This window comes from Fundulus heteroclitus, chromosome 1 (assembly GCF_011125445.2).
Source record: "Fundulus heteroclitus isolate FHET01 chromosome 1, MU-UCD_Fhet_4.1, whole genome shotgun sequence".
NCBI lineage: Eukaryota > Metazoa > Chordata > Actinopteri > Cyprinodontiformes > Fundulidae > Fundulus > Fundulus heteroclitus.
Window position 1 is genome coordinate 39,816,033 of NC_046361.1, and position 27,776 is coordinate 39,843,808.

General features: G+C 40.1%; 1 protein-coding gene across 1 annotated transcript; it reads left to right on the plus strand.

Moving 5' to 3' along the window:
• The first annotated feature begins 31 nt into the window (after positions 1-31).
• On the plus strand, positions 32-27,553 carry LOC105923079. Its single transcript, XM_036151620.1, has 20 exons — positions 32-206; positions 817-907; positions 1,299-1,382; positions 5,658-5,690; positions 6,007-6,105; positions 8,978-9,113; positions 12,356-12,465; positions 12,544-12,588; positions 12,688-12,820; positions 12,917-13,020; positions 16,142-16,275; positions 19,580-19,658; positions 20,745-20,777; positions 21,083-21,181; positions 22,678-22,813; positions 26,093-26,202; positions 26,283-26,327; positions 26,430-26,562; positions 26,659-26,762; positions 27,261-27,553. The coding sequence occupies exons 3-20, from the start codon at positions 1,352-1,354 to the stop codon at positions 27,284-27,286; spliced, it is 1,590 nt and encodes a 529-aa protein (XP_036007513.1). The 5' UTR covers positions 32-206; positions 817-907; positions 1,299-1,351; the 3' UTR covers positions 27,287-27,553.
• Positions 27,554-27,776: the final 223 nt, after the last annotated feature.

Sequence of the window (27,776 nt, forward strand, 5' to 3'; positions counted from 1 at the left end):
GAGTGAGTAGAGCATCCAGTGTTCCTGGCCTGCCTACCTGTGAGTGACCCTGTTCATGGTTTTGGATTTCTCCCTGTTTGCCTTGGACTGGATTCCGGACTCTGCCTGTTGGATTGACCCACTGGTGCCCCTGCCTTTCTCTGTCAGCCTGGGCATGATCTTGGACTGTCTCAGGATTGCCACTCCACTGACTAACCGCTTCAGGGGTGAACTTCTGTATCTGATCCTATTAAGAACTGCCAGTACCAGTTCCTGTACTTTCCTGCACCGGCTACATCTATTATTTAAATAAAATCCAGCTTGGCTCTTTACTAGATTTTCAAAATTTTGACATGTGACTCCACTGCTTATGAAACTTCATTGGCTCCCAGTTTATTATAGAGTGAATTTCAAGGTCCTTATTTTTGACTTGGAGAGCAACACTCAGATACTAGTCTACACTGCTGAACTATTAAATCCCTACATCCTCATTAGGGCTCTAAGGTTCTGTGATCAAGACATGAACATTGTCTCCCATATAACTAAAGTAAACAGAGCTTTCTCTTCTGTGGCTCCAAGACTGTTGGACTCTGATATCAGCAGACTCAGTGGTTTCCTTCAAAGGCCATTTAAAAACCTTGTTTATTAATCTGCTTTTGTTTAATTTTCTCATGTATTTTTTATCTTCTGTTGTAAGTCAGTTTGTGATTTTCATCTTGAAAGTAAGTTTTACTTACTTTCTAAAAAAATAACTTAATAAAACAAGTAGTGAGGGCAAAAAACAAACAAAAAGGAATTCACCTTTAAGAACCTATTGTGTTTGACATTCTCTTACAGAGATCCAAACCGAGAGCAGATAAGATCCTAACTTGTTTTACCAGAAGCCCACTCCGCCTTTCACATCAGGAAGTTTTCCAGACGCATGGAGGTAGACACCACCTGAGATACACGATAAAAGAGTTTAATCTCCTAAATGTTGAACAACAAATGTATGAAAACTGTGTGTTCATGATGTTTTAAACTGTGGGATAGTTTGTTATAAAATGAAGATGGATTGTAAGGTATCTTTGCATTCTTAGGGTTAGGGTTAGATAATTTCAATAGATATTTATTAAAAATGATTGTCGCTTCTTTAATCAGAAGAATCTGAAGGTAACTTCTTTGCTCTTTTTGCACATTTAACATGATGTTTTTGGCTTCAAGGCATGCTGAGATTCTTTGAGCCTGTTTGGTTTCCTTAATCAGTGAGTGCAACTAGCGCAGCCAGCAGGTAAAATATTTCCGTCTTTTCACCCATTTTTTTCATCTTCCCCCAACAGTATAAAAAGGCAACGTTCTGTTTGCACTTTACTTACATCCACCTTCTGGGACAATGTTCTGCTCCAGGCTCACCGTTGCATCGTGTAAGTACCCAAATGATTGATTTTAAGCTAAATATCTTGTCAGGATTTGGAAATATACTTTGCCTAACACCTTCAACATTTTATACACAGTAGCGCAGTCTCATAAGACAGCTAAACTGCAGCTTCATTAAGCGTTCACTGCCCGTTTGTGTTTGGAGAGTAAGTTCCAGCAGATCCGTTTTTCAAGCATTCAGCTTAGAAACATGATTTGGAAGAAGACAACATCAGCAAATAATATAATTCAGACATCATACCTTTGCCATAAGAATTTTTAGTTTAGTTTTAGTTTTTTCTAAAACTGACAGAGTGGATATGTGTAAAATTACTTTTATGACAGCTGATGACATTTCTAAGTTGCAAATATTTATAGAAATTGATGGATAATTTTTAAATGAGCAGTTATTTGTCACCAGTTCAAAGCCCATATTATAAAGCATTTCTTTATTTCTGTGCCAGTTTGAAACATTTTATTTAAGTATTTTAGGGATGGTAATTTATGTCAGGAACAAAACTTAGTTGTAAGGAGGTGAAAAAAAATATGTTCTTTGGGGGGCGGGGGGGGGGGGGGTGTTATTTGTTTCTTACTTTGTTTTTACAAAGTCTAATATAGACCATATTTTCTAATCAATCTGCTACTCTTTTTGTCAACTTTTTTGGTCTGCTGCAAAACAAAGTTTGATAATAAAAAATATACATCATACTGTCTATAAAACCGATGTTATGACAATGAATAAATGCAGCAGGATGGCATAGACTGATCCCTGAGAGTCATGTTGTGTTTGTAGGACCCAGCCACAGAGACTGAGAGAAGTGGAAACAGTAGTGGAAAGTTTTTTTTTTTTTTTTTTTTTATTAAAAAGAAACAATAAGAACTTACAGATGTGTCAGGTAGACCAGGACATGGAACAGAAGATACCGGAAATGATCAGTGCAAACCTGGGAGCTTATGCTGCGTTCCAGTTGCTGTCACAAATTGGAATCTCTGATTTCCGGGACGGAAGAATAAACTGGAACAGTCCCTAAAGTCAGACCAAATTCCCTGAACAAAAATTATGAAACTATTATGGCTACTTTTCACAAGAAATGTCGTCAAAAGGAACATAACCGTAGATGTTTTCCTGAATTTTTTAAAATTAAATTATCGTCACAGGTCAGTCACATAGAAATTGCAGCGTCCATAGAAACCACTTTATCAAAATGTAACATTCTCACATATTTCTGAGAACACACTGCAATCCTTGGGGAAATCAATAAATGAAAGATTGTCCATGTTCTTTGAACAAAGATTATGTAAATATTCTGCATACTTCTTACCAGAAATGTCATCAAAATGCATATAAATGCAGGAGCTTTAGTTGCATGTTAAGTTTTACACATAAAGTATCTGGGATGAGAGCCATGTTCTTTTGTTCACTGCGAGAAACTTCATAGTCAAGTGACCAGGTTGTAAGCCATGTAAATTATTAGTCCAAATAAAATGTACACTGCAAATTATTTGGTTCTTACCAAGATTAAAAAAATTTTGCTATAGAAGTGTTGGATAATTTATCTCGTTTTAAGGGTTATTTTTATTTTAAGTTTTCTACTCTACACTATGATCATAACTCATAAAATCTTGTCAAGTGAAATCATCTTGCTGCATGAATCAGAATCAGAAATACTTTAATAATCCCAGAGGGAAATTGTTGTTTCAGTACAATCGCCATAACATAACAAACAAACATCACAAACATTTCAGGGGGAGACGATTTACTGAGGCCTTGCTGCCAAGGTCACCGCACGGTGCCCACAGGGCGCTGCCATTACTCTGTGAAAAGATAGAGGCCCCAAAAAAAAAGGAAGGTGGGAGGGAAAAACCTTAACTCATACTTTGTCCTATAACAGGATATAGATTGAGATATCAAAAACTCTTGCACAAAAAGCACAAATAGACGAGACACATTTAGCAGAGAGGTAAACATTTGAGACCCGTCGCATGTACATAAGTTCATCCTTTTATATGAGCATCAGTTATGTGTGTCTGTTTGGGTGAAAGTGTTTATATCTCCGTGAACACTCTCCAGAGGCCATTGTCCTTGATATCAGCCGGCCAACAGTTAAGAAAAACATCCACAGGTGTCCGCGGGGGAGGGGGTGGGGGGTAGCCGGGGAGCGTTTCTGAGCATTCTCCGCCATAATAATCCAGGAGTAGCGATAGGGAGGGAATCCAAATATGTTATTTGTTATGGGGGCAAGCTGCACTGCCTTTCCTGTCAGCTTTTGCTGGCTCCAAATGGTAAATCCAATTTTCCAAATTGTTGGGCTTTTCCGCGCTTCACTTCCAGATTTTATCCCATCTCCCCTTTGAGTTCAACCACCAAAGCCAGTCTGCGTACCAGCACAGCCAGCTTTCGGCTCTTCTCCTTCACCTTTCAGGTTTGTTCGTTCACAGCACAGTGAGCGCGTCATGCAGCCGGCAGCCTGATCAAGGCCAAATGGCTCCGACATCCGCTGTATTTGCTGATACTTCAAAAATCCACAAAAAACAACAAGTAGAGATCCAAGTATCCTGAATCCAAAAATGCAAACGTTTCAAACGTCTAGGAATGACAAAGTCAAAAGACACACCGTTTTCCATCCAAGAATTTAGGGTGTATCCCACAAAATGAGTCAAATTAGGACCGGACGGGTCCCCCTTTCGTTGCCTACCCATCGAAATATTTTTATCAATAGTATTGAGAGACCAGCTTACCAGATCCATGTTTTTCAGAGTTTGGTTGATATGAAGAAAGTTCTCAGAAAGACAAGACATAGCAGCAGAAGCAGGAGAGGGGTGGTGGTGGGGGGGTTAAAGCTGGAGAGGAGAGAAAGACACGACCGACCTCGAAGAGAGACAGAACAGACCGATGGACAGATAATTTCTTTTTTTTTTTTTTTCTTTTTTTTTTTTCTTTCTCCCAGTGTCCTGTCTAGCAATATGGCAATAGGAATTGATGTCTCAAAGCCAGATAGAGCTCGACAGATTTTGCTTTTACAAGTGGAGCGAACGGCTTTCGCCATAGTGCTCCACTTGATTTATGCTTGTAAATAGCTTTATTATGATTCCTGCATGGAGAATTTCAAATTATATGGACATGACAATGGGAGAGTAAAGGAAGAACAAAAAGTGAAAGAAAAGAAAAAAAAAAGAGTAGAGGTGAAAGAAAGAGGAGATAAAAGGGAGAGAATGATAAAACCTTCTTTGTCTTCTCCATCACCTGGAAAGAGACACAAAAAGAACAGCACAACCAACAGACATAAAGCAACAGATACACTCGAATAACACCTAGATGCCATTGCTAAATCATAAATATTATTATGTAAGCTGACATGTGTAATGTGATATTTGAAAAAAAGAAGGTGAAAGAACATAAATAAATAAATAAATAAATTATAAGATTACTGTATATAAGTGAACACTTAATACCTGGGACCCAGCACCTGTGGGAGATGTGAAAGTGCACTAGTTTAGGTGAAGATTATCCAGAAATAGCTTGATAGTGATTGTGGAGAACCGAAGACCCACCTTCCCCGAGCACAGAGGCAGGCGTCAGGGGACCCGTAACCCCGGACTCCAAAAGGGGCCCCTAAAGCAGGTCGCCCAGGAGGGGCCGACACAGGATATCTGCAACCCCCCCCCCCCCCAAGGAAGGAGCAGAGACGACCCCGAGGAAATCCCCCAGCCACCGCAATGCCGACGCCCCCAAGAGCCGCGGGGACGAGCCCGTGGGCTCCGCCGGCAGCTAGCCCCGCTGAAGTGGTCCCGGCCATGGGCCCTGAGGGCCAGAGGCCCCAGGGGCGCCCCACCCCCGCGACGGGGGACGGGGGCCCCGGCCGCCCCCCGGGGGGCCAGGCCCCGCAAAGAGGCCGCCGGGAGTGGGCCGGCGCACGCCCGGGAACCCGCCCCAAACCCGAAGCCAACCAATGCGCCAGGGGGCCAAGGCGCCCGCCAACGAAGTGGAGGAGGGCAGGACGTGGGGGGGGATGGGCTCCGCACCTAGCGGAGACTTGAGATGTTCTTGGGAGAGGGAGCGGACCACACCCATACCTGGGGAAAAAAAAAAAAAAAAAAGGAAAACTCATTCACCCCATCCCTCCCTTGTGCCCCACTCACCACACACAGTGGACAGATAATTTCACCTCTTTTTGTTGTGATGATGCTATATTTCCCCCAGACGACCAGCGTGGCTATTGAGTGTTTTTCAGTGAGGCTGGGTTGCCAGTGAATCGTCCTCATGTTGTTGTTGTTTTTTTCAGTGGTGGCAGCAACCTGTTTGCTCGTGGGTTCAGGTAAGTCAGTCTTCTCTATGCATCAGAAAGTAGGAGTAGATGTATAATTTGCTTCTCCACAAAGAAGCTAACAGACCCGTTTTTTTTCCAAGTGTTTGTCTCCCAGTTCCACACATTAGCCTTTTTGTGATCCAGGTCCCTTCAACACAACAACCTTCTGATCTGTTATCATTCTGATCTTGTCAATTTGATTACATTTCTGATAGTTTAAATAGGTGTAAGTCTTTATATTGATAGGCAGCAGCTTCAATCTTTTTAACACCTTATCATTTATTGAAATATTGTCCACTAATAAATCTTATTTGACTGATTCCAGGATTATGCCGAGCCAACACCTTCTCACCTGCCAACGCCCTTTCCACAAAGAGAGCGATCACCTGTGAGGACCCAGACAATGTCCACCACCTGAGCTGTGGTAACATGGATCACTTCCAACTAGGGCTGAGCGATATGGACCAAAAATAACATCTTCATATTTTTATGCTCAGTGCTGATATATGATATTTATGTCTATAGGTTTTTTCTTTTCATATAGTAATTATAAAAAGGCATCTCTGAATCAAAGCTTTATCTCAAATGTCTCACAGACACATTTTTAACAAACAGCTGCCAATAACTATGAGAAACACCTGAAAAATAAGCTACTGAAATACACAAAAGCATAATTATAACACCCCATAGACCATCTTGATATAAACAATATAGTCTCATATTACATTTTTTAAATAGTTTTTTCATTATTTTTTAAAATCTCAATATATTGCCCAGCCCTAGTTCCAACACTGATTCAAGAATAAATGCAAAAAGCAATGCAGACACATGCATTAAAAATAACCTGATATGGGATCTTTAGCTAACCCAGCACAGGGACAACAAAGACATGTATAGATCGTGTAATATATACATGGTTCTGATAAGGCAAGGCACATTTATTTACAAAGCACATTTCAGTACAACGACAATGTAAAGTGCTTTACATTATTAAAATATAGGAAAATAAAACAGAATAAAAGCATGTTGGAATAAAATGTAGAAACAAAATAGAACATGAGAAAATAGAAAATAAAACCAAATATTAAAAACAGTTGGTCTACAAAGTTCAACTAATGATGTTTCAGTAAAACAGTTTAACTAGAACAGTCAAAGGCAATCCTCAACAAATGTGTTTTTAATCTTGATTTAAAGGAACTCAGGCTTTCAGCACTTTTACAGTTTTCTGGAAGTTTGTTCCAGATCAGTGGAGCATAAGAACTAAATGCTGCTTCTCCATGTCTGGTTCTGGTTCTGGTTCTGCAGAGCAGGCTGGAGCCAGAAGACCTGAGTGGTCTGGAGGGTTGATGCCCTGATAAAAAGTCTGTGATGTATTTAGGTGCTAATTCAGGGATTTATAGACTAACAGAAGGATTTTAAAGTCTATTCTCTGAGATACAGGGAGCCATGGAAGAACTTCAGAACCGGGTCCATGTTCTCTACGTTCTTAGTCTTAGTGAGGACTTCAGAACCGGGTCCATGTTCTCTACGTTCTTAGTCTTAGTGAGGACTTCAGAACCGGGTCCATGTTCTCTACGTTCTTAGTCTTAGTGGAAGGATTTCAGAATCGGGTCCATGTTCTCTATGTTCTTAGTCTTAGTGAGGACTTCAGAACCGGGTCCATGTTCTCTACGTTCTTAGTCTTAGTGAGGACTTCAGAACCGGGTCCATGTTCTCTACGTTCTTAGTGAGGACTTCAGAACCAGGTCCATGTTCTCTACGTTCTTAGTCTTAGTGAGGACTTCAGAACCGGGTCCATGTTCTCTACGTTCTTAGTCTTAGTGAGGACTTCAGAACCGGGTCCATGTTCTCTACTTTCTTAGTCTTAGTGAGAACGCGGGCAGCAGCGTTCTGGATCAGCTGTAGCGTTCTGATCCAGTTTTTAGGCAGACCTGTGAAAACACAGGCAGGTTTTCTCCAATAGTAAATAGGCAGGGCGTTCTAGGAACAGGTTACTAGTTCATCATAGAGAATGACAACCATGCATGCAGGAACATAAGGATAATTTAGAGTTTATCTAACAAGCATGATTTTATGATCGTGGGTGGTTACTGGAGTATGCTGCAGGAGCATTAAAGTCAACACAGAACCCAGAACTTTATTCCTGCGAGGCAACAGTACTGAAAACTACCACTGAGCAGCCTGGGAACAAACTCTTTAAAACTGAAGAAGAATTGCTCTATAGTAACGTTTTCTTTAGTTTATTGATGTTAGACCAATTCTTCGGTCAAAGTGTGAATGTGAACATAGCTAATATGCCAAATTTTGTCAGAAATGAAACAACTGATTCACATTTACAGAGGTCTCCAACCCTGATAATGAGGCTCCAGAATCCTACATGTTTTAGAAGTTTCCCTGCAGTCACACGTGAGACAAATGGGTCATTACCAGACTTCTGTAGAACTTGATGGCATGCTGAGGAGCTTATGCGATCATTTCAAGCAGATTGCTGGAGCAGAAGCACATCTAAATCATGCAGGATAGGGGACCTGAGGACCAAAGTAGGTGGATTTCTCTCAGGTCAGCGTGTTCATGCTTGTCCTGTTCCTCTTTATGCGGCCCGTTGGTCGGACTGGTCATCTGTCCAGAATGAAGATGCATGGATGGATTTCTTCGCTGCAATACACCCACCATAACATTCTAACATCATGGATACTCCCCTCGGTTCTTTTAACTTCTCCATAAAGCTTCCCACTATAAACACCCTCTAAGGGTGACTCAACTTCAGAGTTTAACTTACGGCAGAGTAATAATCACAAGGTTACAGCATTGGACTTACAACAAAGCAACCTGAGTGACGTCCCAGAGGTGAAGAGCCTCAAACCACATGCTGTGTTTCTAAGCTTAGGCACACCGCTTCAAGAACTCAACACAGCCTATATATAATTAGACTAGCAAAAGTTTACACAAATTAAAGAAAACCATAACAGAAGTCAAAGTTAGAACCTGTTAAAAGCAATAAATTACAGATTATTTAAGCGTGAGTATCCTCCTATCATCTATTAAGATTTAGTGTTTGGTTTCAAACTGAACAGGGAAACCGATTTAAGCCTCAGTAAGCAAGGAAAAGGAGTTTTGTAAACCAGTTTTTAAAATAATTAATTTTCTTTATCAGAAAAGCAAATAATCATTTTACACATCTTGATTGAATTATTTTTTTCTACATAATAGAGTTAAATGTTTCTTAGAGACTTGAATTTTTTACCTATTTCATTTTGTGTTTTCTAATTCCTCACCTCTAATTTTCTGTGTAACAGAAACCGGAGTGATCATAGTGGAGTCGGTTCTGTACGGACGTCTGAATCGTGAGACCTGCAGTGAAGGCAGACCACAAAACCAGCTAAGAGACACATTCTGCTTTCAGCGTGGAGCGCTGGAAACCCTGAAAACAAAGTATGATCACTGAGTTAATTAACTGCTTCAGTTAATCGCGTTAGTTTACACGCCTCCAAGAGTCAAAAGAAAAGAAACAGCAAACTGGTCAAATTTCTATTCAGTTACAAACCCAGTCAGAAAACGTGTGGCATAAAGAGGAGCAATCTACCATTTTATAGAGCCATTGTGCTTGTGTTAGAAACATCGTCTATTTTCTTCAACATGTTTTAGAGCTGCATGTAGTGCCCCATCAGCAGTGTTTTAACTCCAAAGATTGCCGGTTTTTATCTCTGTATTGTTACACTCTCAAAAGCAACGATCAGGATAAATAAATAATGATAAAAAAAAAAACATCACTGTAAATGACTGGAGTGCTTGCTAATCTCCAGTACTCTACTAATTTACAGCCACCTTTAATAAAGATTTCCAAAATACCTTAACAAAATTATTTTCTCAGTTGCAGCTGAATAACCTCTCACTAAATATTTTTAAATATTATAATTACAAACTTTCATTTGGATGTATTTACTCATTGGGGGAACAATTGCCTGTTAGGAAACCAGTTTTTCTTTCACAATTCGTTCCACAGGTTTTGTATAGGAGTCAGGTCTGGAGACTGAGATGATCATGAAAAAAGGCCGATTATAATAAATGTAAACCGAGCAAAGCAGGAAGCAAAACCATTAATTTCTGTTACAAATGTAAGCGCTGAATTTAACACTGGAGTGAACATTCATGCTCGAAGTGTTTGCTTGAGGCACAAGGAGCAGAACCGAGCCGTAAATCAGCCAAATGGAAGAAACTTTGGTCACTTGGCAGATGAGAACTCTGCTTTGTTCTGATCCTTTTGCTCCTGAACTGCTGTAGTTACTTCTCCTAGAATGACTGTTTACTTCAGTCAGTGTTCAGCCTGACATCTGTGGCTTAAGTTTATCACAGTGCGCATGCTCATGCCTGACTTTTGAGTTAATTGAATGGACACACTCAGAGTTACCAGATCTGACTGATAGTTTCCAGCCTGAACACAACCTAATTTCAACCCAACTAAAATAAATAAACAGCTCAAATCTCAGCGTCTCTTGGACTTACTTTAAAAGTGTAGAAGTATTAAACATGCACTGCACTGAAGCAAAGAAAAAACGTTGTGCATACAGCCTCCCCACAAAATGTCCAATCAGGCAACCAAATAAACCAAATAACACAAGATCACTTTAATGACCAGAGGCCATTATTCATTGATTTTGTCAGATACAACACATACTACACATTTCAAAAGTAAATTCAATTCAATTCCTGTTTGTGGTAAGGCGTATTGTGTCACTTCCTGTTGTTGCTGTGTGAACAACGGTTTTTGCTCCAGGCTCTCTCGCTTTTTATCTTTAAACCTCTATTAAATATAAGGTCTCTCCCTCCAAAGACTTTGTTAGTTAATGAATTGATTTCTGATAATCAGATTGATTGATTTTGTCTCACAGAAACCTGGCTACAAGAGGACTACGTTAGTATAAATGAGTCAACTCCCTCCAGTTATTCAGATTTCCACATTCCCAGATCTGTGGGAAGAGGAGGAGGAGTGGCAACTATCTTTCAGTCTGATTTATTAATTAGTCCCAGGCCAATTAATAATTACAGTTCTTTTGAACATTTAACCCTCAGCTTTCCCTCATCCAAACTGCAAAGCAATAAAACCTCTTTTGTTTGTTGTTTTGTATCGTCCACCAGGCCCTTACACTCAGTTTTTGGATCAGTTGTCAGATTTCTTATCTGATTTGGTGTTAAATACTGATAAGGTTATTATAGTGGGTGATTTTAACATCCATGTTGACACTGAATGTGATAACCTTAGTGTAGCCTTTAAAACTATCCTAGATTCAATTGGTTTTGCTCAAAATGTGCATAAGCCAACGCACTCTCGGCTCCATACTTTAGACCTCTGCTGACATATGGCATTGATTGTGAAGAATTAACAGTATTTCCTCACATCCCTGTAATATCTGATAATTTTTTAATAACATTTGAGTTTAATCTAACTGAGTTCTCCACCCCTAAAAGAGGGTTCCATTATAGTAGATCTTTATCGGATAATGCTGTATCAAAACTTAAAGAGTCTGTCCCCTTTTTAATATCCTCAGTATTGCAGAAATGCCCTGTAGATGGCAGCAATGCTGTTTTTTTCCCATTCACAAATTGATACCTTTGCTAACAGTGTGGCTTCCTCATTGCGTTCTGCATTAGACAATGTAGCTCCCTTGAAAAAGAAGGTGATTATTCACAGGAAGCTGGCTCCCTGGTTTAATTCAGAGCTGCGTTCCTTGAAGCACAATGTTAGGAAATTGGAGAGAAAATGGCGCTCTACACACCAAGAGGAATCCTACTTAATCTGGAGGGACAGTCTATTGTTGTATAACAAGACCCTTCGCAGAGTTAGAGCAGCATATTTTTCATCATTAATTGAAGAGAATAAAAATAATCCTAGATTTCTCTTTAGTATAGTTGCCAAACTTACCCAGAGCTGCAGCTCTGTTGATCGATCCATTCCCTTAGCTCTTAGTAGTAACTATTTTATGGGATTATTCATAAATAAAATTGATGCAATTAAAAATAAAATAATTGGCATCCTCCCAAACATGATAACCTCATCCTCAGTAAGTAAGGCAGCATTGGAGGAATCTTTAGAACCTGCGCAGTGTTTGAACTGTTTAGAAGCAGTAGAGCTTTCTGAGCTATCTAAAATTTTAGCTTCATCTAAACCTTCTACCTGTATATTAGACCCAATCCCAACCAAGTTGTTTAAGGAGGTATTCCCTTTGATCAGTGGCACTATTTTAGACATGATTGATTTATCCTTAGTAAATGGATATGTACCACAGGTTTTTAAAGTAGCTGTTATTAAACCTTTACTTAAGAAACCTTCTCTTGTTCAAGATGAGCTAGTAAAATGAATTCAAGGAGATTGTATTTTATTAAATGTGGATATTTTTAGTTTTCTGTCACACAGTGGCAACTATTTTGATATACTTTGTCAATAATTTGTTCTAAAAACCTGCCAGATGTTCTCTCAGCACTGGAAAAATTGGAATGCCCCCTTTAATTTGTTTCTGCAGTCGGGTCTGGTTCTGCTTAAAGAAATTATTTTCAGTTTTACTGGCAGAATCTTCAAATTTTAAACCAAATTATCAATACTGAGGAAGGTTACGCAGGTTTTTGGATGAGATGAATATGAAACAAAGTAATTCAAACAAGCTTCCTTTCTTTTTTAGATGTAATGGCAGGAAGGTGTGTGAAGTAAATGTCAAACTCTTTCGTACATCTGATCCATGTTATGGAACCTACAAATACGTTGACACCACCTACTCATGCTTTCCTGCAGGTCTGTTGCACCTTTAAAGTTGAATTCATTGTAGCTGCTCATAAATATCTCATATGTTATTTTTTGTTAACTCATCAGTTCATACTGTGGCCTGTGAATTCTCTGAGGCAAATCTTCAGTGTGGTGAGATTGCAGATTTATTTTTTCCTCGCATATTTGTTTGATTTACATGACAAATATAAAATGTTTCTCTTCACTTTGCTCATATGCTCTTACTGTCAGATGAGGGACGAGTCATATCTGTAATTGGGGCTTATTATGGACGAACCGACCCGACCACGTGTTCTTTCCAGCGTCCTTCTTCTCAGGTCCGAAATGTAAACTGCGTGAGACCCTCGATGGAAGTCGCTGCCAGGTGCAGACTTTTTATCTGCTCTCAATATCCCCATCTACTGATTCTGATATTTTTGCAGCTTGTTTGAATTTGTGTTGCATTAATGTGCATCAACAGCTGCAATGGGAGAACCAGCTGCTCCGTCAAAGTGGTCAACTCCTTGTTTGGAGATCCTTGCTATGGCACGTACAAGTACCTGGAGGTGGCCCACACATGTGAATGTGAGTGGCTCAAAAGATCTTTTTCACTCTCTACTTACTGTTTCTTTTGGGAAGAAGACATCAGACTTTTGTAAAAGATGAATGTAAAATACTAAAACAGGGAATTCTAACAGTTTTATTGATAGATTTTTGCAGAGTAGTAAAGCTAAGCTCTGCTATTCTGCACATTGTTGCAGATCAAGAAACCATTTACGACCCTTGGAATAATTTAGTGTGGCCCCAGAATAAATTTCAAGAATAGTACAAACTTGGCCCTCCAGATTAACTCTTTTTTTATATAGTTTTATTAGGTTGAGATACCAAATAACACGTCTCCATCTTCTTAAATGGAAAATGTTAGGTGCAACACAAATAATTATGAAACATGTCTTTAGGAAGGGCAACAAACACCCAGTGAGATTTTACTCAAAGCAGACTTGGCCACACCCTTTCATTAAGCTTGTCTTAAAAAACAGCAATGGTTCTGGAACCTTTTCTACACTAACAAATTGTAAACATTTAGCTTGAAAGGTTAAGAAACTGCTCACCTTTCTTTCTTCAAGAACAACGTCTGAGGCCCTTTCCAGCACCTACAAGCAGAACGCAAGTAGTGTCTTCAATGGTACCGGAGCTGGTGATAGTAGGAGTTACAGGAAGGCTCTTTAGGTCATGGTCGGGAACAATTGCTTGAGCTTTTTCAAGGAGGCAGAGACAGAGTAGAAGCCAGATTAGTGTCTATGATCCAGCTCATTCTTTCTAGAAGGAAATAGACATGAATGAGTCTGGAGCAACACGGCAAGGAGAAAACCAGGAACATGGGTTTGGTCAGGTTATTGCTCTGGGTGAGCTAATGGTCTGACGCCTTCCTTCCGACTCCTGCTGCCTTAAATGCTCCACCTGATTGAAGATGATGGGGAAAAAACTGCAGCTGTCATCTACTGGTCACACCCTGCTGGAGGAAGTGAGACTGCACCACCAAACCACCACACAGATCTGTACACCTGAAAAGTGTACTACATTACGCTGAGTATAAAGAAGAAACATGATGAGGTCAGACATGTTCTCCATGTCTGAAACAAACGTTTTTGAATGCTTAAATTAGCCAATAAAAATGAAAGGAAGAAATATTTCTATATTTATTTACAGGTTTGTTACAGATCAGTTGTAAATATGGATCTGTGTGAACCACTGGGTCTTGTATGATGTGAAATCTACTATAAGGTTATTAACCATGTTTGTGGTTAATTATAACTCAGATGTCTGTAAATCTATTACTTTTGGTGTTATCATTGATGTTCTGATTAATAATCTGACTTTTTTCTTCCTGTTCTTTTGCAGAAACAACATATGGATTTGACCACAGATGTGATAAAACATTGCAGAACTTCAAAGTTAATCAGAAACCCATCAGACGCAGATAAAATCCAAAGGATGTTAACATCTGGACGTTGGACTCCTGCTGTAGGATGTTCTCGTACTTAGCTTGTCTACAGAGGATTGCAGCGTGTTCAGATATTTGACCACAGTTTAAACAGATCATCATGTCACTGGTTTGATATCATGATTTAATTGTAAAACTTGATGTTTCTTAAGACACATTATTAAACTTGCTTTAGCATCTTGCTCTGTTTCATGTGGTGATGTTAAAATATTGCAGGCTGTTATTTCATGTTTGAGCTGTTCTCTGATGTCCATCAGCTTCTTTGGAAAAATCTCTAAGTCAGCAACCTTTTGCTGAGATGTGTGATTGCTTTTTATGATATCCTAAAATCTCATAAATAATGCACAATATGTCTGTTATTTTAATGGTGAATAAGGCGTTTATAATTTTTTTTGTTGATGTTTCTACTCCTCCCCCTTCCCACCCCGAAATCAGTTGATTGGACCAACACTTCCTAAGAAGCTTAAAGTGTGTAAATAGTCCTTAGCATCTAATCAGTCTCCTTTTTGAGTCATAAGTCAGATAGCATACTCTTTACAGACGATGGAGATTACTGTGCAGTTGTATGAAGGCATCACATGAACATTTTGTCATTTGATACACCCATGCCCACAGTAGATACTGTGAAATAATTAAAATCTTAAATAAACAATAAGTAATAATGACACCTAGTGGTTAAAATCAGAACCACACATACACAATGCCCTTCATGGAGTCCCGCCATTTACTCAACAGTCATGTTGCTGTAAAACTCCACAGAATCTTTACTTCCTCAGGATAGATATATAATGTCATATTCTGCTCCATTTCTGGTCCTCTTCTCGAACTGGCGTCCATGTTTTTAGGCTGCTGCTCTTTTGCCAAGATAAAATACCAAACGCAGCGCTTTGTTTTAGGAACTCTGGAAAAACTTATGTGATTGGCTCAGGAACCAGGTTAACTTGACACTCTGAACCAAACTAGTTCTCGACCGTTTCTCTAGGTTTGAAAGGAGAAAACCTTTACTAAGACATTGTTGATAGAGAGGACCGATTGCATATAGAGAATGTTACTTCTATCCCAGGTGACAAATGAGAATGATTTAGGAGTACAGATCTTATTTATTGCTCCTTTAAGGTGACATGTGTTCTACTGCCCACTTCTTTTCATTATTTGATATGTCCACCTCCCATTTCCTTTTCATGTAGGCAAGGGATAGGGTAGCCACCCTCTGGATATTTTTACTTAGAGCATATGAACCGACCCCTGAGTAGTCAGATAGCAATCTATCCACCCACTCTGTGGTGATTCAAGAGATGAGAATGTCTTTTCACAAAATCTCGAATCTGAAAGTATCTGAAGTAATTCGTTTTTAAGGGGATTCCGTATTACTTTTCCAGCTGAGCAGCAGACATAAGTACACCATCTTTAACCAGATTTTTAACAGACTCCACCCCAGCTCTATACCATTCCTTAAATGCTGTTTCTCCCCAGAGCTGGAGAGAACAGATGACTGCCATAAATGGGAGCAGACAGGAGGCATTTCTGTTTTTAAAATGAGTTATGAATTGGACCCAGATTTTGGTCCAACAAAACACAACCCAACCAGGGCGAACGAAGGGAGGCTTGAGGTGGTAGTTCAGAGTGCAAACAAAAAGAAAGAGTTCTGGTGGCCGACCAGGGGTTGACGGCCACAGAAGAGCTCAGGGATCCACGGGTGAGCGCAGGAGAACTCAGGAGGCAGCCTGGGAGCGCCAGAGGGCTCAGGGGGAGACTTGAGAACGCTGGGGAACCCAGGAGACTTGAGGACGATACTGGACAGCGCCGGCTTGAGGCCAGGAGGGAGCTGTGGTGTGGTGAGCTTGTCCATATTCCATGGTGTTCACAAATTAATAAGTAATTTGGACGTTAAATATATTAAGAGGAACAGACAACACAAAAGCTTTGGAATTGTATGGTTGATTAAATATTTTTCTATTTATTAAGCACGTATGTATTAAACTAAATGAAATAATTTAAGTATGATTGTTTTTAATAAAGTAAATGTGCTAGACAGGCTGAAAAGGAGAAGCATGACTGATCATGTTCAGTGTAGGCTGTGAAGAAGCCTGTACTTGTCCGATAAAAGATAGATGACAGATAGATGACTCGAGCGGGAAGTGAATGAGGAAGGAACCTGCAGCTTACTGGAATCAGCCCAAAATGAGGAAGAAGCCTGTTACTGGGACTGGCCCTATTCCTGGGTCAGTGTGAGCTTCTGTGCTTTCTGTGTCTCTGCTCTGTCTTCTCTAACATAGAAAGTACTCCTGGGTCAATGTGAGCTTCTGAGCTTTCTGTGTCTCTGCTCTGTCTTCTCTAACATAGAAAGTAATCCTGGGTCAATGTGAGCTTCTGTGCTTTCTGTGTCTCTGCTCTGTCTTCTCTAACATAGAAAGTACTCCTGGGTCAATGTGAGCTTCTGTGCTTTCTGTGTCTCTGCTCTGTCTTCTCTAAGCCCCAGTGGGTGGAGGCAGATGAGCGTTCACACTGAGCCTGGTTCTGGTTCTGCTGGAGGTTCTCCTCCCTGTTAAAGGGGAGTTTTCCTCTCCACTGTCGCTTCATTGTTGTTATTTTATTTCAATTGTAATCTTTCATTAATAAAAGAAGACGTGTCTCAAGAATGCGGGGAGTGGTGGCCGAGTGGTTAGAGCAGCGCGCTTGCACGCAGAGAGCATACAGAGAGCAAATTTCATTGTAATGCATGTTTCAATGACAATAAAGATGATATTACTATTATTACTAAGAAAAAAGGATCTGGAGGACCGCTGAAAGGGGATAGTAATCTTCACATTTAACAAGGGAATGCTGGTGTGGGTTTTTGTGCACAGGCTGCTCATAGTTGCGGACTTTAGCATCCATGTCGATGATCATGGTGACCTTCTTTGCTAAGAACTTCATTGGTGTCATGGACACTTAACTTTATTCAGCATGTGTCAGAACATACTCACTCCGAAGGACACACCTTGGACCTTGAGTTACTTTAGCTTTAAACATTTGAACATGATTTTCTGAACATTTTTATTTCAGACCATCACTGAATTATTTTTAATTTGTCTCAAATTGTTTCACAGACCTCTGCTTGCTGTGAAGTTAGCTCTTGCTTTATAAATTATTGTGAGCTGACCTTCTTCTGCAGATTTTAATTATTTCTTAGCTCCTTTTAGTCATGTAGTTTCTCTGATCATTTTAATACTGTTTTGAACAATATCTGCCCTGTTAAAAAGAGATCTTATTCAACACTGTGGGTAAATGATAGTATCGCTGTTTAAAGCCTACTTGTAGAAATATTGAGCTTAGATACAGAGATAGATACATTATTGATCCCCTAAGGAAAATTCAGGTATCCCAAAAGCTCACTGGTATAAAATCCTAACATTTAACAAAGACATAATAACTAGAGCAACCAAGCATTAAATGTTTCAACAAGTGAGCAATGGCTGATAGTCCAAATATTTCATAAAAGGTTAAACTGTGATAAATAACTATCTGTGAAAAAAAACTATTTACAGCTGCATCTCATGTAGCCAAATTATCTTTTAGCTTCTTTTAATAAACAAGGAGAGGATCAAGGGCAACCTGTCTTTCTAAGCTTGTAAACACCATGAAGGCTTCTTCCTGCCAACTGGACATCTAGCAGCAGCATTAAAAGCTGGATGACTGAGAGTTTTCTTCAATTATATGAAGAAAAAACTGAAGTAATCACCTTTGCACCAGAAAAAACTGTGAAGATAAAACAAATCCCTTGGACTCTTGGCACCATGGCTAAATCTTCTGTTAGAAACCTTGGGCTAATCGTTGATTCAGGCTTTATATTTGAAAATCAAGTCAAATCTCTGGTTTGTCGCTGTATCTAACATCGGCAAAACATTGCTAAATGTAGTGCTATTGTCTCTCATCCTGAGATGGGAATTTTAAATAATACTTTTGTTACTTCACGTCTGGATAAGTGCAATGCACTCTACTCATGTCTAAACAAAACCTCCCTAGAATGGTTGCAGTTTGTACAAAATTCTGCAGCTAGGCTCTTGACTAAGTTTTAAAAAATTTGTTATGTTACTCCACGGCTTATAAAACTTCATTGGCTCCCGGTTTATTATAGAGTGAATTTTAAGATCCTTATTTTGGACTTGGAGAGTAACGCATGGACAGATACTAGTCTACACTGCTGAACTATTAAATCCTTACATCCTCATTAGAGTTCTGAGGTTCTGTGATTAAGACATGCTGTTTGTCTCCCATATAACTAAAGGAGATGGAGCTTTCTCTTCTGTGGCTCCAAGACTCTGGGACTTCCATCCCGGGACTCTGAGATCAGCAGACTCAGTGGTTTCCTTCAAAGGCCATTTTAAAACCTTGTTTTTTAATCTGCTTTTCGTGTGTATTTTTTTTAAATCTTCTGTTATAAAGCACTTAGTGATTTTCATCATCAAAAGGGATAAAAATATTATATATATATATATATATATATATATATATATATATATATATATATATATATATATATATATATATTAAAAAGAAACATGTAATAAAACAGCTTTCAATTAGTGAGGGCATAAAAACAAACCGGATTTCACCTTTAAGAACCTATTGTGTTTGACATTGTCTTACAGAGAACCAAACTGAGAGCAGATAAGATCATAACTTGTTCTGCAGGAAGCCCACACCTCCGTTCACATCAGGAAGTTGTCCAGGGTTGTGGAGGTAGCCTACACCGTGGAAATAAAATACATTAATCTCTTAACTGCTGAACAACAAATGTATGAAAACTGTGTTCAAGATGTTTTAAACAGTGGGATAGAGAACAGTTTGGCATAAAATGAAGATGGACTGGAAGTTATATTTGCTTTCTTGATTGCTTTCCATTTTGTATCACATATAAGAATTTCTGTGGTTATTCAATAAAATCATTGTAGCTTAATCAATCAGAAGAATCTCATGGTAACTTGTTTGCTCTTTTGCAATTTCCTGGAGTGATATGTTTTGGCTTCAAGGCATGCTGAGATTTTTTTAGGGTGTTTGGTTTCCTCATTCAGTGAGCGCAACTAGCGCAGCCAGCAGATAAAATATTTCTGTCTTTCCCCCATTTTTTTCATGGTAATTCTTCCCCCAACAGTATAAAAAGGCAACGTTCTGTTTGCGCTTTACTTACATCCACCTTCTGGGACAATGTTCTGCTCCAGGCTCACCGTTGCATCGTGTAAGTACCCAAATGATTGGTTTTAGGCTAAATATCTTGTCAGGATTTGAACATATATTTTGCTTAACACCTTCAACATTTTATTCACAGTAGCGCAGTGACTGTGCAAACATCTGTTTTTGGTCTTCCTTTCTTTGCTGACAATGGGATCTCTCTGATAAATATTTTTTTCCAGAAGTATATTTATTGATAATCTAACAAAGTATATACACTTCTTAAAACACGAGTTAAATTAAACTTAAAGCATACACATGCTGAAACTAACAAATAACAAATAAATAATTAAAAATGATAAAAGATAATTAGAAAATATGCATCAACAAACTCATGTTATGACAATGAATAAATGAAGCAGGACGATAAAAATTGATCAATGCAAACCTGGGAGCTTATGCTGCGTTCCAGTTGCTGTCGCAAATCGCAAACTCTGATTTCCAAGATGGAAAAATCAACTGGAACAGTCCCAAAGTCAGACTACATTCCCTGAACAAAAATTAGGAAACTATTATGCCTACTTTTCAGTCAAAATGTCATCAAAAGGCATATAACTAGATGTTTTCCTGATTTTTGTTTTTTTTATATATTGGCAAATGTTGGTGACAGAATTTGCAGTGTCCATGGAAACCACTTTAACAGTAGAAAATGTACATTCTCACATTTTTCTGAGAACACAATGAAATCATTGGCGAAACTAATAAATTAAAGATTGTCCACGTTCCCTGAACAAAGATTATGAAAATATTCAGCACACTTCTTGCCAGAAATGCAATCAAAATGCATATAAATGCAGGAGCTTTAGTTATATGTTGAGTTTTACACATAAAGACCTGCGATGAGAGCCATGTTCTGTAAGCCTGTTTATTTTAATCTTAACTCATAAAATCTTGTCAAGTGAAATTATCTTGCTGGATGGACAGATAATTTCACTTTTACCACAGATTTAACTTTTTTATCTTGATTTTAGACACCTCTTTTTTTGTGACGATTCTATATTTCCCCCAGAGGACCAGCGTAGCTATTGAGTGTTTTTCAGTGAGGCTGGGTTGTCAGTGAACCGTCCTCATGTTGTTGTTGTTTTTTTTTCAGTGGTGGCAGCAACCTGTTTGCTCGTGGGTTCAGGTAAGTCAGTCTTCTCTATACATGAGAAAGTAGGAGTAGATGTATAATTTGCTTCTCCATAAAGAAGCTGACAGACCTGTTTTTTCCAAGTGTTTGTCTCCCAGTCCCACACATTAGCCTTTTTGTGATCCAGGTCCCTCCACACAACAACCTTCTGACCTGTTATCATTCTGATCTTGCCAGTTTGATTAGATCTGATAGTTTTTATAAGTCATTATATTGATAGGCAGCAGCCTTCATCTTTGTAACACCATATCATTTATGTAAACATTGTCTACTAATAAATCTGTTTTGACTGATTCCAGGATTATGCCGAGCCAACACTCTGTCATCTCCCAACGCCCTTTCCACAAAGAGAGCGATCACCTGTGATGATTCACACAATGTCCAGCGCCTGAGCTGTGGTAACATGGATCACTTCCAACTAGGGCTGAGCGATGTTGACCAAAAATAACATCTTCATATTTTTATGATCAATGCCAATATATTGTAACGATCAGAGGCAGGGGACCCAGAATTCAGCCAGACCAGCAGAGGTTAAGATCAGGTTCTTTAACAAAAATCAAAAACAGGGGAAAAAAGCCAAAAAAGACAGTCGAACCAAAAGACGGCAGAAAAACAAACAGTCCAGCAGGGCAGGTCAAAACAGACAGGCAGAACAGGATGGCTCCGGTTTCTGGAGACAAGAGGGTCAAAAATCCAAAAGCAAAACATAAACTGAATATTGCAGGAGGAGACTCAACAAGACGACCTGGCACTAATGTCTGGTCTCAACAGTTAATATGGAGGTGGAAGTAGGTGAAGCCGGTGAAGGGTGATTGCAGCAGGTGTGCAGAGTAAGTAATTAGACCAGACATCAGTGCTGAGGCTCAAAACAAGAACAGATCAGAAACCAAACCTAAAACAATAACTGCAAAAGAAACCTCAAAACCCACACTAACACACAAACCAAAACTAAGACTGAACCTAAGGCAGGAGAGTGAAATAACTTAAAAAACATATACCAGGAAATTACATATAGGATATTTATGTCTATAGGTTTTTTTCTTTTCATAATTACATAATTACAAAAGGCATCTCTGAATCAAAGCCTTATCCCAAATGTCTCACAGATAAACTTTTTAAAAACAGCTGTAGATAAATATGAGAAACACCTCAAAAATCACCTACTGGAATACATAAAGGTATAATTATATCGGAAAATATACCATCTTGATATAAACAATATAGTCTCGACTTATGTCTTTTTAAATATATATAAAAAAAGTTTTTCAATATTTTTAAAATCTCAACATATTGTCTAGCCCCATTTCCAACACTGGTTGAAGAATAAATGCAGAACGCAATGCAGACACTTCTGCATTAAAAATAACCTTATGTGGCATCTTGTGCTAACAAAGCACAGGGACAACAAAGACATGTATAGATCTTCTAATCAATACATGGTTGTGATCAGGGACATTTTTCTCCAATAGTAAATAGGCAGGGCATTCTAGGAACAGATTAGTGGTTCATCACGAGAATGACAACCATGCATGCATGAACATAAGGATAATTTAGAGTTTATCTAACTTGCATGATTTTATGACTGTGACATAATGCTGAAGTATGCTGCAGGAGCATCAAAGCCCATACAGAACGCAGAACTTTATCCCTGCGAGGCAACAGTACTGAAAACCACCACTCAGCACTGTGGGAACAAACTCTTTTTGATCGTAAGACCAATTATTTGGTCAAAATGTGAATGCTGAACACACTAATATGGCTGATTTTGTCAAAAGTGTAACAACTCATTCAAGTTTACAGAGGTCTCCTACCCTGATGATGAGTGTCCACTTGCATTTCTCACATATTTAATTCTGTGTCTCTAATTCCTCACCTCTAACTTTCTGTGTAACAGAAACCGGAGTGATCATAGTGGAGTCGGTTCTGTACGGACGTCTGAATCGTGAGACCTGCAGTGAAGGAAGACCGGAAAACCAGCTAAGCAACACATCCTGCTCTCAGCAGGGAGCGCTGGAAACCCTCAAAGCAATGTATGATCACAGAGATAGTTAACTGCTTCAGTTAACAGAGTCAGTTCATTTCATTTACACGCCTCTAAAACCAAAACAAAAGCAACAGCAAACTAGTTGAATTTCTATTCAGTAACAAACCCAGTCTGAAAACTTGTAGCATACAGAGGAGCAATCTACCATTTTATAGAGCCATTACGCTTGTGTTAGAAACATATTTTATCACTTTTTGATAGACAGAACATTAACAGCGCTCAACAAATTGTCTATCATCTATTTTCTTCAGCATGATTTAGAGCTGCATGTAGTGCCCCATTAGCAGTGTTTTAACTCTAAAGATTGCTGTTTTTTATCTCTGTATTGTTACACTTTCACAAGCAGTGATCAGTACACTTGAGGTGTTTTGTGGTTAACTTAAATGAAAAACCGACAAAAACGTCACTGTAAATGACTGGAATGCTTGCAAATATTTAGTACTCTACTCATTTTCAACCACCTTTGATATCCATCCGTCCGTCCGTCCGTCCGTCCGTCCGTCCGTCCGTCCGTCCGTCCGTCCATCCATCTTCTTCCTCTTATCCGAGGTCGGGTCGCGGGGGTAGCAGCTTCAGTAGGGAGGCCCAGACGTCCCTCTCCCCAGCCACTTGGGCCAGCTCCTCAGGAGGAATCCCAAGGCGTTCCCAGGCCAGCCGGGAGACATAGTCCCTCCAGCGTGTCCTGGGTCTTCCCCTGGGCCTCCTCCCGGTGGGACGTGCCTGGAACACCTCACCAGGGAGACGTCCAGGAGACTTCCTAGCCAGATGCCCGAGCCAACTCAACTGGCTCCTCTGGACATGGAAAAGTGGCTCTACTCTGAGTCCTCTCCGGATGAGTGAGCTCCTCACCCTATCCCCGGAGAAGGCACTCTGCCCTTTTCTGGTTCAAGACCACAGTCTCGTGTTTGGAGGCAATGATCTTCATCCCGGCCGCTTCGCACTCGGCTGCAAACCGCTCCAGTGAGAGCTGTAGATCACGCCCTGATGAAGCCAGTAGGACCACGTCATCCGCAAATAGCAGAATCGTGATCCTAAGGCCACCAAAACGGATCCCCTCAGCACCTTGGCTGCACCTAGAAATTCTGTCCATAAAAGTTATGAACAGAATCTGTGATAAAGGGCAACCTTGGCAGAGTCCAACTCTCACTGGAAAAAATTCCGACTTACTGTCGGCAATGCGGACCAGACTCTGACACTGGTCGTACAGAGACCTGACAGCCCTTATTAAAGGGTCCGGTACTTCATACTCCCGGAGTACCCCCCCACAGGATCCCTCGAGGGACACAGTCGAATGCCTTCTCCAAATCCACAAAGCACATGTAGATCGGTTGAGCAAATTCCCACGCACCCTCCAGAATCCTGCTGAGGGTATATAGATGATCCAGTGTTCCACGGCCAGGACAAAAACCACACTGCTCTTCCTGAATCTGAGATTCGACTATCCGACGGACCCTCCTTTCTAGAACCCCGGAATAGACCTTACCAGGGAGGCTTAAGAGTGTGATTCCTCTGTAGTTGGAACACACCCTTCGGTCCCCCTTGTTAAATAGGGGGACCACCACCCCAGTCTGCCAATCCAGGGGAACAAGGGAGTCCCAAGGAGGGGCACTCTCCAGTACTTCCTCAAAGGACTCCAAAAAGGGTGGGTAATCTGAACTGCTGTTTGGTGCACAAGAACAAACAACAGTCAGAACCCGTCCCCCCACACGAATGCAGAGGGAGGCCACCCTCTCGTTCACAGGGGTAAACCCCAACGTACAAACACCAAGATGAGGGGCAACAAATATGCCCACTCCTGCACAGTGCCTCTCACCAGGGGAAACTCCAGAGTGGAAGAATATCCAACCCCTCTCAAGGAGACTGGTTCCAGGGCCAGAGCCATGTGTCGAGGTAAGTCCGACTATCTCTAGTCGGAAACCCTCAACCTCGCGCACTAGCTCAGGCTCCTTCCCCACCAGAGAGGTGACATTCCATGTCCCAAGAGCCAGCTTCTTCAGCTGAGGATCAGAACGCCAAGGTCCCCGCCCTCGGCTGCCACCCATCACACAATGCACCCAACCCCTTTGGCTCCTCAGACAGGTGGTGAGCCCATTGGAAGGGGGACCCATGTTTCCTTTTCAGACTGTGCCTGACCAGCCACCAGGCACTTGCCAGCGTGCCCCACCTCCAAGCCTGGCTCCGGAGTGGGGCCCCAGTGACCCGCGTCCGGGCAAGGAAACATTGTGTCCATTTATTTTTCCTCATGATAAGAGGTCTTTACACTGTTCTTTGTCTGGTCCCTCACCTAATCAACCTTTGATTAAGATTTGCAAAAGACCGTATCATCAATTTGTCCTCAATTGCAGCTGAACAACCTCTTACTAAACATTTCAAATTACTACAAATTACTATAATTACAAACTTAAATTTGAATAGATTTATTAATTGGGGAATAATTGCATGTTAGGACATAGGTTTTTGTCCAATAATTGGGATCACAACTATTTCCACCCCTGCTGTGCTCTTTAGTCGTCTCCTGTAAAGTTTTACAAGTTTAAGGCCCACAAAGACTGTTCTTGACTATTTCTCCTGGTTCCTCTTCCACTCAATCCACACTTTTTTTTGTATATTATTCAGGTCTGGAGACTCATGTAAAAAAGCTGATTTTAAGTCTTGGGAAGCATTTCTCTGCTGATCTGGGGTTTTGTAATGGATCATTATACTGCTCAGCCCAGCTCAGGCTGCATGGGTGGGTATTTGGGGTCTATACCCCCCTGCACTAGAAGCTAGGTTTTCCTCTTCTTTTTTTTTTTTTTACCTTGGAATGGCCAAATTTCTTTTATTCCTATCTGTCAATGATACAATTCAACCACTGAAAGCAAATCATCGACTGAAGGCAACTTGTTAGCCATTTCCACCACGAAAGGAGCAGGTCACTGAGTCATTCCTTCGTACAGAAACGGCTGTGCTCACCGTCACTAGTGCGGCATGGATATTCAGACTTATTTCCAAACAAATACAATAACTGAAAACTGAGCAAAGCAGGAAGCAGCGCCATTCATTTCTGCTACAAACAAAACCACTGAATTCAACTCTGGAGAGAACATTCATACTAGGAGGGTTAGCTAAAGGCACAAGGAGCAGAACTGAGCCGTAACTCAGTTAAATGGAAGAAACTTAGTTTACTTAAAGGCAGAAGATATAAATGTTTTGTTCTGCTCCTTGTGATCATTAGTTGCTCCTGAATATGAAATAGTCATTCAAACAAGCTTCCTTTCTTTTTTAGATGCAATGGCAGGAAGGTGTGTGAAGTAAATGCCAAGCTCTTTCGTACATCTGATCCATGTTATGGAATCTACAAATACGTTGACACCACCTACTCATGCTTTCCTGCAGGTCTGTTGCACCTTTAAAGTTGAATTCATTGTAGCTGCTCTTAAATATCTCATATGTTATTTTTTTTGTTAACTCATCAGTTCATACTGTGGCCTGTGAATTCTCTGAGGCAAATCTTCAGTGTGGTGAGATTGCAGATTTATTTTTTCTCTCTCGCATATTTGTTTGATTTACATGACAAATATAAAATGTTTCTCTTGACTTTGCTCACATGCTCTTACTGTCAGATGAGGGACGAGTCATATCTGTAATTGGGGCTTATTATGGACGAACCGACCCGACCACGTGCTCTTTCCAGCGTCCTTCTTCTCAGGTCCAAAATGCTGACTGCTTGAGACCCTCGATGGAAGTCGCTACCAGGTGCAGACTGTTCATCTGCTCTCAATATCCTCATCAACTGATTCTGATATTTTTGCAGCTTGTTTGAATTTGTGTTGCATTAATGTGCATCAACAGCTGCAATGGGAGAACCAGCTGCTCCGTCAAAGTGGTCAACTCCTTGTTTGGAGATCCCTGCTATGGCACGTACAAGTACCTGGAGGTGGCCCACACATGTGAATGTAAGTGGCTCAAAAGATCTTTTTCACTCTCTACTTACTGTTTCTTTTGGGAAGAAGACATCAGACTTTTGTAAAAGATGAATGTAAAATACTAAAACAGGGAATTCTAACAGTTTTATTGATTTTTGCAGAGTAGTAAAGCTAAGCTCTGCTATTCTGCACATTTGTGCAGATCAATCAGGTGGGTGTATCAAAGGTGTCCAAAGTGGGATAATTTACGACCTTTTGGATAATTTAATGTGGCTCCAGAATAAATTTCAAAGAATAGTACAAATGTGGTCCTCCAGATTAACTCTTTTTTTATATAGTTTTATTAGGTTGAGATACCAAATAACACGTCTCCATCTTCTTAAATAGCCAATGTTAGGTGCATCTCAAAGAATTATGAAACATGTCTTTAGGAAGGGCCACAAACACCCAGTGGGATTTTACTCAAAAGCAGAATTTGCCACACCAAAGACACCATAATTTGACTTTTTTCTTCCCGTTCGTTTGCAGACACAACATATGGACTTGGCCACTGATGTGAGAAAACATTGCAGAACTTCACAGATAATCCGAAACACATCAGACGCAGATAAAATCCAAACGATGGTAACATCTGGATGTTGGACTCCTGCTGTTGGATCTTGTCGTACTTTGCTTGTCTACAGAGGACTGCAGTGTGTTCCGATATTCACCCACAGTTTAAACAGACCTGATGTCACTGGTTTGATATCATCAATTAATTGTAAATCTTGATGTTCTGCAGTTTTCTTAAGACACATTATTAAACTTGCTTTAGCATCTTGCTCTGCTTCATGTGATGCTGTTAAAATACTGCAGGCTGTTATTTCATGTTTGAGCTGTTCTCTGATGTTTATCAGCAACTTCCTTTCTCTGAAGGAAAACAAAAAGGAGACAAAAGCCCGGAAACAGAAGTAATTTTTATGGGAAAGAAACAAACCAGATTAAGTGAGCTAAGTGAGAATAAGTGGTCAGTTTGTCCTGCAGCAGTCTAAGCTTACAGCAGCA

Coding starts and splice junctions, on each gene's coding strand:
- LOC105923079 (XM_036151620.1), top strand. CDS start 1,352: ATGTTCTGCTCCAGGCTCACCGTTGCATCGT. Junction 19,659..20,744: donor CAGGCTCACCGTTGCATCGT/GTAAGTACCCAA, acceptor TTTTTTTTTCAG/TGGTGGCAGCAACCTGTTTG. Junction 26,563..26,658: donor TCGATGGAAGTCGCTACCAG/GTGCAGACTGTT, acceptor GTGCATCAACAG/CTGCAATGGGAGAACCAGCT.